We start from the raw sequence: 11,965 nt of genomic DNA on the forward strand, positions 1-11,965 counted from the left end.
TTCAAGCAAGACGAGGCAAAGCCATTTGTTTGACACTAAGATAGATGCACATCTAAATGTCAAAAATGTTCAAACAACGACGGACATTATTGAACAAATAAGTAGCTCAGTTCACTCCCTTTAATTCAGCGTCTGGTCACCCCCCAACATAAACTTATGGAAATAGGGGAAGTGTGGAGAGGTTGGGGAAATGCTGACATTTATAGAGTCCGGTGATGGACCGTTGGTCCAAACTGGGCAAGTTTAAGAGGGGCGATAAGCGAGCAACCGGATTGGGTGTGATAACGTATTTTTTACAAAGGCAGGAATATTCCGTTATAACTAGTGAATGTAAAGAAATTATAGAAGAGCACTACAAGGAATACACTGTTATAACTTTCAGTGGCACAAAATTTGAATTTTAATGTTTCAAACTCATCCATAGTCATGTCTCATCTACTTCGATGGTGTAAGATCGGACACTAATGGACATATAATAGATGTCAAAGGGACAATAAGATGGTCTACCTAGGCTATCATACTTCATAGAGACATTTCTGTTTTTAGGTCCTTTACCCTTACACATTGACTAGCCATTAGATATACACATTGTCTTGTCACGGAGTATTTTTATATATGGCGGATAACTATGAACGTCTCAGCTCGTTTGGTGTATCTGGTGTACAGAATATAGAAAATGATTTATACGCTGTTTTTTTTTTAACGTATATGATAATTTATGTAAGCATTTCAGCACAGCAGATTCTAATTTCTGAACAGAAAAAAATCATTATGAAAGCAGTACTAGAGGTTCACACTATAACAAGAGGTTCACAATATAACAAGAGGTTCACATTATAACAAGAGGTTCGCAGTATAACAAGAGGTTCACACTATAACAAGAGTTCACACTATAAGACACAGGAACTAACATCGTAGTTTTGAAAACAAATGAACACTATAGCAGTAATAAACGCTACTCTTGAGATATTTATTTGATAACAATGATCTTCACCTTCACCTATGCCTTAGTCTGTTGGTCCGTTGGGGCACCACACAAGATTTCTCGACTGTCTTTCTCCATTCCTCTCTGTCCTTTGATAGAATCATAGAATCTCCCTCAATGACAGACTCGTCGATTCTTTTATGTTGTCTTCCCATCGCTTTCTCTTCTTGGTACTGTTCCTTGAAGGAAGGTTTTTGCCCTGAGGATCTTCTGATAAGGCAAAGAGTTTAGTTTCCTTTTTTTTTTTGACAGGGTTCAATCACTGAACTAATCCTGTCTCTAATCTCTTCGTTGGTGATGTGGCCTTTGTATGCGATACATAGGATCTTTCTCTAGCATCTAAATTCCATTGCTAGGATCCTTAGAGTCCACGCTTCGCAAGCATGTAGGAATGTGTCCATGACCAGGGAGCGCTTCTAGGGCTATGCGTTTGTCTTTCCAAACTGTAAACAAAGAGGAGATAACTGTTATGAAATAATAGTAACCGTGAAACTCAGCACTGAAGGTCGTTTTAATTCTTTGTTCTCGTGGCTAACTTGCATAATGCCTAGTTCATACATTTTAAAGTACCTGTTGTTTTTTTTTTTTTTTTGTTTTTTTTTATGTTGTTTTTTTAAATAGTTTGTTGGGGGGGGGGGGGGTTTGCCTGATTACTAACTGACTATCTCCCATAGTCTTCGCCTGATGACTGATCTATAGGAGCACTAATTTTTCAAGCGGCTCTATCGTCTGCGCACATCAATCAGTCCTTGACATTGACACCAATTATGACTTGTCGTTAGTTCATTATGCAATATAGACATTTAAAAAAAAAATTATAACTAATGCGATTAAGCATAGACTCTTTCTTGCCATTGTTTTTACAGTATCGATTTCTATTACAATAATAAACAAACTAACGGATCCCTGGTATTGTAAGGCTTAAAACATGGCCAAGCGAATAACTTCTTCGATGAATTGTATATTGTTCATAAACTATCAAATATAGGTGCCTATGCAATCTAATAGAACTAGGTCAGCTCATCACAAATATCACCTCAGACTTATACTTACAACAAAGTTAGGGCTCCTAGCCAGGATTCTAACCTCTTTTCTGTATTGATAATCATTAAAGTGTTAATTGATTGCTATTACTTTTACGGATCTTACGTCGACTGGTACATTGGCTTTGTGCCTGCTTTTCAGATTTTGTCCTATTCTCGTGTTCCCAAACGAGGAAGGCGGGCATGACGGGATAGCACCTTATTGACTGGGGACTGCCCAGATTTAGGCGGGCGGTAGCTGTCCATTGGGATCCATTCCATCGACGGAAGTGACCCCTGGCGCTCTGCTCTACGTCATTTAACTATCAAAGACACCAAAGACGAAGCTGGAGTGTCCTCTCCTGTTTTTGAGGTTAGGGCTTTGAATGACCGAGATGAAAGCCACTTTAGCTGCGATATATATGTGGACGGGAGTGTCTCTCCGGGCTCCACAGTTACAAAGAAAAACGTGTTCGAAATAAATCATAGGCGTTCAACGACTTATTTTAGATTTTAATATTTTAAAATCAATCTTATAAAAGGACTCCCAGTAAAGAACAATATTATCAAAATTTGTATAAATAAAAGTATACAGATTAAATTATGGTGTACATATTTCTGCATACGATTTAAGCGATCCTCCGTGGCTTTACTTTGCACTGCGAAAAGGTATTTAGTGGAGCCGTATAGCACTAAGTCATAGGTTATATGTAAATTTTGGCATAACGACATAGATCTAGACTTGACTAGACTTATTTCAGGTCAAAATTTAGTTGTCAAACTGCATGTTTTGTATTCCGGATTGTGTGCGGATCTGTGTGTTTGAATGCCCTAAACATAAGGTTCAAGGACTTCGTTAATGCAAAAACAAACGAGCAGACCCGCAGGGTAGCATACGCCCCTCCCCCTCTTTGTTTTCTGAGCCTCGCTCTCTGTCGCCGCGAAGGTTACGATGGGTAACTCTAGTCCGACTTGCAGATATAAAAGACTTATCTTTCCATGACTTTTTCATCCTGGTGAGGACTGGGATTTTTAATTTCGAAATCTTAGGGCGCCTCTGAGTCCACCCAGCTCTAATGGGTAAAAGTAAAGGCGGTTGGTCGTTTTGCTGGCCACATGACACCCTCGTTAACCGTGGGCCACAGAAACAGATGACCTTTACATCATCTGCCCTATAGACCACAAGGTCTGAAAGGGGAACTTTTTTTAAATGACTTTTTCGTCGTGGTGTCCCGCATGGTCGGGCCACGAAGAGAATTATATAGAGAGATGGTAAGCATAAGTTTTTAAATTCTTGGAGGTAGCGTTCAGTTCAAATACATATCTCTGTTTTCTAGTGCACGAATCGATCTAGATATGAAAACATGTTAAAAAATATGAATGATAATCAGGCGAGACTGTTATAGAGTTTTATTCTTCTACGTTATGGGGCATGGTGGCTGAGCGGTGAAGCGCTTAACCTCCGGGTTGAGGGCTCTCGAGTTCAAATCCTGGTGTAGCCTGAATTTTAAAATGCCGAACGAGATTTCTAGGACGCCCCAACTCGAGTATATGACGTGTTGTGGAAGTTAACCGTGGGCCACAGAAATAAATGATCTTTATAGTATCTGCTCCCATAGATCCCAAGGTCTGAAAGTGGCAATCTAAACTATTTTTACAAAGATTATATCAAGTCACTCTGTCTGTCTGTCTGTCTGACCAAACGTTTGTACACGTTATCTCTTCGATACCCAATCTCGGATCAAGCTGAAATTTCTCACCATTATTTCTTGTACCTGACAACACTAGAATGAATTTTAAAAAATATATCAAATTAGTTAAATAGCTATTCCTATTAAATTACTTTGTTTGGTATCTCAAATAAGGGAATGAAATAGTACTTGACTGAAGTGGCGGTATAAGCTGAATTAGTCCCCTTTATTATTAGGCTGCCATCTTAGGCTTAGTGAACACAAACATGAAATAGAAACAAGAGATAACTCTACAATCTTCCATGTTTAGATACTCTACGCTAGTGGAGTGGTTGCGGCGTCGGCTTGAGAAGCCTGATAGAGCTTGAGGCATGGGTTCAATTTCGGGTGGTTCCCCCTTTATTTTAATTTTATAAATGCTTTTTTATTGTTAGTCAAGATCTATTACAAATTTAATTCATTGATACAAATACGCTTACTATAAGCTTTGTTTTTGTTGTGTGTGTGTGTGTGTGTGTTTAAGTATTTTTAAATATTGTTCTTGTTAGTACATTAACTTGTAACAAGCAGACTGTATTATGTCTTTGATTCCACCAAGCAAACAATTTTTATCAAAGGAAAAACTAGACTGTAGGAAATGTTCACGTTTCTTGGTATAAGACTGCATTCTTCTTTAAAACGTTTCAAACTGCATGTTATAGAGTTTATTTATGTCCTACCAACTTAACCTAAGCCATCTCATTCTTAATATAATATATTGTTCTTTGTTCCTAGGTTGCTGTCAGTGTCACAGCCTGGCTGACGGTGGCAGTGGCAGTGGATCGTTACATCTCCGTCTGCTACCCGTCCCGCTCCAAGACTCTCTGCACCATCCCCAAGGCCAGGACCGTGGTCACCTCCATCTTCGTCATCATCAGCCTCCTTTCCATACCCTCCGTCTTCCGGTACCGCCTGGAGACCATCGTGGACGTCCACAACAACATCACCTGCCAGGACGTGATGGTGACCGAGCTGGGCAGGAACAAGCAGTTCATGATCCCGTACACCTGGGTTCAAAACCTGCTCCGGGGCATCGTTCCGGTCTTCATCCTCGTCTTCATCAACGCCAAAATCATCAACGTCTTGAGGAGGGAGAGAGTGAAGGGCAAGAAGCTGAGCTCTAGGAACAGAATCACCCTCATGCTCATCGCCATGGTCCTCATCTTCATCCTCTGCCTGACCCCGGACGCCATCATGTCCACTTTTTTCGGGAAAGGCTACGTGGAGGAGGACTACATGACAAAAGGCATAAGGGAGATCACCGACTGCCTCGTACTTCTGAACTCTGCTGTCAACTTTATTCTGTACTGTTCCCTCAGTGCCATATTCAGAAACACCTTCATGAGAGTCTTCTTCGGGCGGCGATACGTCAAGATGCGAGGTGGCTCCTGTCGCCAGATCAGCAGGGATGGGACGTCTATCATCAAGCCCAAAAACAACGCTTCCTTCCGCCAAAACAACAAAGGTGGCGGCGAGCGACGCAAATCCAGCATTCGGGAGCTGGATCTGGAAGCAGGGGAGATCAGCGACGAAGAATACTCTCCGAAAACTCTCTCCACTGCAAACGGATGTAAACAAACAAAGTTGAATTTCTGGAACAAGGATAAGCCACAGCGGGATAACTCTTACGAGATGTCCGACAAGTCAGCAGACGTGAGGATGTTATCAGGCGTGTACATGGGGCCCATGGAGCCAGATCCGAGGTTCATGCCTTCATTCCTGAAACCTAAAGAGACCAACAAAATGATTGGCTCTGCTGTGGTAGAGAATGAGATAGGAAATCATAAGACGTTTAACCACAGCAAAGACATGGAAGACGCTAGTGACACCAAAGTGTTGTTTCTATGCCAAGAGAACAGCTCGGACGGCGTGCCACTTTAGTTCAGATAGAAATCTTCAAGGCGCCAACTTTGATATTTGCCAATCAGCAAATTTAAACAAAAATTGTGGGAAAACAATAACAAAAGTGCCATAAATCTGTCCAGTCCTGGACCATAAATTGTATGTATCACTATTTTAAAGGGAGAGACTTTGGACCTCTCTGAGGTCTGAGACATTTCTGATAAACTGATTTCGACATTTACACAGACAAGAATTTAACAGCATTATTGACGACATCCTTAGTTAGAGGTGTAAAATAAGTTTTTAAAAGACAACTCTAGTCTGTCGTATGTCTCAACGATACGCTAAGATGCAAATAGATTCATAGATAATTCGTATTCACAAGGTGAAAATGAATAACTATAACAATATGAATCAATAGCTTCAAGTACACTAGATGACTGCGTCAGAGAATGACAATGACGTTCCACTATTATAAGATAAAATTGTGGCAGTGTTTGTTATTCGTGTATAAAATTAAGACATGATTTAGATGGCCTTTTTGTTTTTTTGTTGTTTTTTTTACGACTAGTGGATATGATCCGCGGTTTTAAGTATTACTGATCTAGTGGATTGGATCTAGATCTGTCAAACATGGCGAATGTTCCCTTTTTGTTTTAAATAAAAGTAGAAAATGGGTTTACCCGTTTAGTCGACATATTCATATCAAAATATAAATAACTGTAAAAACGGGTTTACACTAATAAGTTCGAAAAATAAAGATTAATTTAGGTTTTTGTTTTTATTTTAGGAACCCACGGTTGTGGAAGGGACATTAAACATACACTGCGATCTCCGCCATTATCGAAAGAACACTTATGCCAAGTTTTATCAAGATTGGTCAAAGGGTTTTTATTTCTATGCGGGACATACATACCTACATATATAGGGCCTACACATACCTTACGATCAATTATATATATTAGATGTGATGTCGTCGATGACAAGCTTCTCTAAGCCGGTGGGTTTTTCCTTTATTTTTTTAAGGGGTATAAAATTTCTCTTAAATCTGTATTGTAGTCATACATCATATATTGGAAAATTTATCAAGTAAAAAAAAAACAACTATTATCACAAATGTTTCAACATTTAATTGATTCAATGACGAGAAGTCGATTTATCTTCTCACCCCTCCGTACCGTCTACGCGACAGGCGTCTGCTACAAGATCGACTAGAAGCGATATTTTATAGAGGAGGTTTCAATACGTCTTGAGACAATGGGATTAAATCGATGTTGTTGTTTTTTTTTTCAAGTCTGGTCGAATTTCTCCCGAGTTAAATAGTATAATGGAAGCGCGATGGCTGAGCGGTTAAGCGCTTGGCTTTCGAACCGTGATCCCGGGTTCGAATAATGGTGAAGACTGGGATTTTTAATTTCTGGAATTTGGGCGCTTCTGAGTCCACCCAGCTCTTATGGGTACCTGAAATTATTTGGGGAAAAGTAAAGGCGGTTGGTCGCTGTGCTGGCCACAGGACACTCTAGTTAACAGTGGGCTACTGAAACAGATGAACTTTACATCATCTGCCCTATAGATCACAAGGGTCTGAAAGGGGAAACTTTAATTTTTTTTATAATAGTATAATCGTTCTGGGTTTTTTGCGTGAACAAAACAGACCCGCTTTAAATGTCTTCCTAAACTCGAGGATGATCTTAAGATCGAACTCATTAAAAAGTCAAATGCGCTAGACATGCCTCGAACGGTTTGTAACACATCAATACATCAATCCGCCCTTACCGATTCTTTATTGAAATTGAACAGCGCTCTTTTTTGACTGGGAAGAAAAAAAGTACATTGTAGACTCCAGGAGAATGAACTTATGAAGCTTAGGAACCAGCGTAGAACTTGCAACGCCTCCCAGATCCCCTAACTAAAAAAAGTATGTTGGAGGGGGGGGGGAGCTTAATTGTTTTCATCCGAGGAGGGGAGTTCGTCACAAAAAAAAGGCTGAAAAAAAGTTGGTGTAATGTTTGTTTATGTAATGATGTAAGGGGCAGAAAGAAAAAAATTTTTTTTTACTAAAAATCTTAAATAAAAAAAAAAATATAAAAAAAACACTACCTAACATTTCAGTCATGTTGGCTTAATAGTGGGGTCAGAGGTCACTTCAATCAGTCGAAGAGATCTAGTCTAAAAAAAAAATACGTTCAGACATAGGGTGAAAAAAAAAATCAATATTTTGGTATCAATGAGACAAGAAGTGGGTTGGGAGAGGCGTGGAGAAAGAGAGGGGAAATAAGAGAAGTAATAGATGGAGTGGGGGGGGGGAGATTGACATTTGACATATCTCGGAAAGACAGCGTGTGGCAATACAAAACTTCTATTTTATTTCCGCGAGTCAATGAAGACATGTCAGCTGTCTGACATGTCAACGGCAAGACTAACACTTGATGGGGGGGGGGGGGGTGGGCGTGTCGTCAGTAAGATGATGAAAGGGGGGGGGGGTGGAAAGATTGTGTGTGGGATGTGGGAAGAATTTGTCTGGGGGGATGTGTGGAAAGATTGTGTGTGGGATGTGGGAAGAATTTGTCTGGGGGGGGGGGGTGTGGAAAGATTGTGTGTTGGATGTGGGAAGAATTAGTCTGTTTTAGGTGTTTGCGTGTATGTGTATGCTGTGGGGAATCTTGATCTTATAAAACATTGAGAACGAGGCTGTACACTTGTGGTGCATCAGCACTCTCGGCACTGGGGAAAATGAGGGGGGGGGGGGCGTAACAATTTCAAACACTTGTGTTGAGGGAAAAAAATCGTCTTTAAAAAATCATTGAGTCCAATGGAAACACCGCAGCTTCACTGTAGGTGGGAGTTTCCAGGGACCGGTTTAGCTTCGCGCGCCGGATTTGATCTGCGGGTCGTAGTTTGGGAATCACTAATGTATGCTGACAGATTGTTGAAAATAAAATTTGATCAAGGGTGAGATGAAAAAGAAAAACGGTCGAAAGATCACATGTGGTTCCCCAAATGGTCTAGGGTAGGTGAAGGTGAAATAAAGAAAACATAATTGACTATCACGTGACCTTTTGTTGTGAACGAGAACGGTCATTGACTTATAGCGCCAAAATGCTGGTAGACAACTAAACAGCTGAGACGTTTTATATTTTAACTTGTCAAACTTGGAATAATTTGAATAACTTCTTTGAGTGTTTTTTTTCATTAAATATTAAATATTACGCAAAATGCAGGGGCCCCCTAAGAGTTCAAGCTCCCCCGGACCCCCAAATGATGACAAATTCTTCGCTACGCCCCTGTAGACAAAGTCAACTTGGGATGAAATGATCGTATATTTTAAACAAAAATCTGACTTGCTATTTTTTTAAAATCTTTTATACTCTGGCATCCTGGAGTCGTCTGGCGTATTTACGACACCGACGATTATCTTGCATCATTCTACAAAACTGACTCTCTCTCTCTCTCTCTCTCTCTCTCTCTCTCTTCGTGTAACCTAGGAAACACACACGCACACACTCTCTATATAACACCCTGTGCATACCAAACCGCAAAAAGGCCTTAACATATTAGTATCCATAATACATCTGTCTATAGGCGTATCACTGACTATTCTTTATGCACTTCTGACTGTCTAAATAAAAAAAAATAAATTATAGCTTTTATATAGCACTATTTTCATGCTTATAGCATGCTCAGAGCGCTATGGGCCAATCTCATTTGTAAATCAGTTTGGGGGGGGGGGGGAGGGTATCTGGGAGAAGGTTTTCCGTGCTGCCTTTAGGCGCTCATTAAACACCATCCTGCTCGAACCCCCTTCATGGAAGCCAAGCCAAGTTCAAGAGTACTTAGCCTCTCGTCCACGCTTCCCACACCACACTATCACCACGTAGTTTAGGAGTTCGAACCCAATCCGCTTCCATCCCCCTGCCGTCCTGCGAGAGTTTATTACTAGGACGCAATGACCTTAACTTCTCAAGGATTGTCATATCGTATAAAAGAAACTAACTAAAATAAATACAAAATTATTGCCGTTCAGATTTGGCGGTGTGTCTTAATGCGAGCGCTAACAAGAACCATAAAAGGGTTACTGTAAAAAAAGGCTAGGGATCTGTAGAGAAATAGTGAAGAAAATACATAACACTAAAATCACAAAGAACGGCAGCCTAAGTGTGATCTCACTTTGTAATATCCACCTGACCCTAACATTATAATGTCAGGACACGGATCTCAAGTTATGGACAAAGTTTGTCTTTTAGTTCTGCATTTCTTTACAATGTCTCTTCACTACATTTTTTTTTTCTTCTTTAAGGCTACTCTTCTGTTTCCTGTTTGACCATGAAACATCTAGAAATTATTTACAGCGTACGGCCTATGTTATATGTAAACAATTATGGCGGCACACATCTTAAGATAAGATAATCTTAAAAAGACCTGATAAAATATTAATTTTGAATATGAAAATTTAATTTGGGTAAAATTGAGCTTTATTTAGCATAGCAAAAGCCAGAATAACAGCAACAATTTACCATATATAATATTAAATTATGAGAAAAATATATTGTGAAATCTTTTTTAAACATAAAGAGCTCTTGTAGTAGCGGTATAATAAATGCTACTGCTTTATTGACCAAATGTAGTAGCATCACAGAGAGTACAAAATAGAATTTGAGAATGGACCTCATTCACCAATCGTAAGCAAACAACATTTAGTCACGTGATTCTCTATTTCTTCTATAAAAATTACGATCTAATTTTAATACACAGTGACTATCACGTGACAGTTGTTGTTTTTTTTCGTTGCTTTATCAGTATTATCACGTGAGTAAATGTTTTTCGTTAATGATTGGTGAATGAGGTCCATTAGTATATTAATGTTCAAATTCTAGACCGTAGATCCATATTTTTTTAAATTAGTACACAAATATCATTCGTCATCATACTAGGTCAGGGATTGTCATCCGGTGTGGCTCGCGACCCCAATGGGGTTCGAACTCAACAAATTTTTTAGGGGTTGTGTATCAGAAATTTTTAATGTTTTGTCTATTTTAAAGTGCAAAGCTTTTTATTGTTTATTCATTGATAGTTACTTCGGTTTTAATTGTAATTCATGGATCAATAATTCAGACAGATGAATAACAATAATTTCAAACCTTTTTCTTGTTGCAGAATAAATATTTATAATTTAAATTAATGTAAATTAATGCATGAAGCAAAGCAAAATGATTTCTCTTCAATGTCAGTTACATAAATCTTAAGTTTTTTCAGTCATATCCCGCTGTTGTCTATATTACTGCTTTTTTTTCTTCCAGTTCCAATTATATACTTTTTTTCGAAACATGGTTCTTCAGCCTGTTACTTTTCAAGTCTAACTACAGAAGTGGGCTTGATGAAGAAGGTGACATTCGGTGATTTCTCAAAGACTGCTCCGAAAATTCCTGGCCTGCTGAAACAAAAACAAGCCTCGATCTTCGCATCGGCCTTGTCTTGTTTGCAATGACTGTCACAACTCTGTTATAATAGTGTAATGCACTATCTTTATTTCTGCTTTTCAAATTGACCTAAGTATACATTATGATTATGGTTAACGGGCAATATAAAATAAATGGTAAGCATTTTTTTAAATATTTATCCATTTGATATTTAATTAAAATCAGAATCTATTTTAGACCAAAAATAATTTCATATTGTTTCGTGATTTAACATAAAACATTGACAACTCTAGTCAGATATTTACGATTACGATCTGTATTACATTATGAAAAGCACAATTTCTTTAGCTTACGACAAAAAAAACACACACAAAAAAAAACACGGGGCCGCCACTTAGTTTGGAATTGTAAATAAGGTCACCGAGCTTAAAAGGTTTAGAACCGCTGAGCTATGTGATCTAGTTTCCAAACAAGTTCCTTCATTAAAAGAATACAATTACGTCGTACGCGTAACTATGTGTTAATCTTGCCCTGCATTTTGGTTAGAGATTAACTCTATTCAGTCAAAAGTTTTTCTAGCTGATTCGTGCAACCCTTGCCAAAAGGGAAGAAGGATCACAGTGATAAAAGATAAATGAAACAAGTTCCGATATATAATTAAGTCATTCAATCATGCAACGTAATCTTGTAACTGTGTTTAAAGCAAAGCAGAAATTTTAAAAAAATCTTGGTTTTTATTCATCTATTACAAGAAAACAAGCAAAATATTTTTTTACAAAGTTTTTTTTTTTAAAACAAAGCTTATCTAAGGGGGAAAAAACGCAAAATCACTGCCATATATCTCACTACTGCAAGAATAAGCTCCTTTTTACCATTATACTATATAACACAAAATTAATTGTTTAATTATATTATTATTTATTTTTTTTTACTGATTTATGTTTTGTCGTCGACTGTTCATAAATATGC

General features: G+C 38.5%; 1 protein-coding gene across 4 annotated transcripts in view; it reads left to right on the forward strand.

Moving 5' to 3' along the window:
- Nucleotides 1-6,110, forward strand: part of LOC106052007 (probable G-protein coupled receptor 139) — a 216,343-nt gene extending 210,233 nt beyond the window's left edge. For all 4 annotated transcript variants that reach the window (XM_056045789.1, XM_056045787.1, XM_056045788.1 and 1 more), the window contains one exon: nucleotides 4,473-6,110. In XM_056045789.1, the coding sequence (XP_055901764.1) occupies nucleotides 4,473-5,618 (1,146 nt within the window). In that variant the 3' untranslated portion in view covers nucleotides 5,619-6,110. The remainder of the gene's footprint in view (nucleotides 1-4,472) is intronic.
- The last annotated feature ends 5,855 nt before the right edge of the window (nucleotides 6,111-11,965 follow it).

Source organism: Biomphalaria glabrata, chromosome 11 (assembly GCF_947242115.1).
Source record: "Biomphalaria glabrata chromosome 11, xgBioGlab47.1, whole genome shotgun sequence".
NCBI classification, from domain to species: Eukaryota; Metazoa; Mollusca; class Gastropoda; family Planorbidae; genus Biomphalaria; species Biomphalaria glabrata.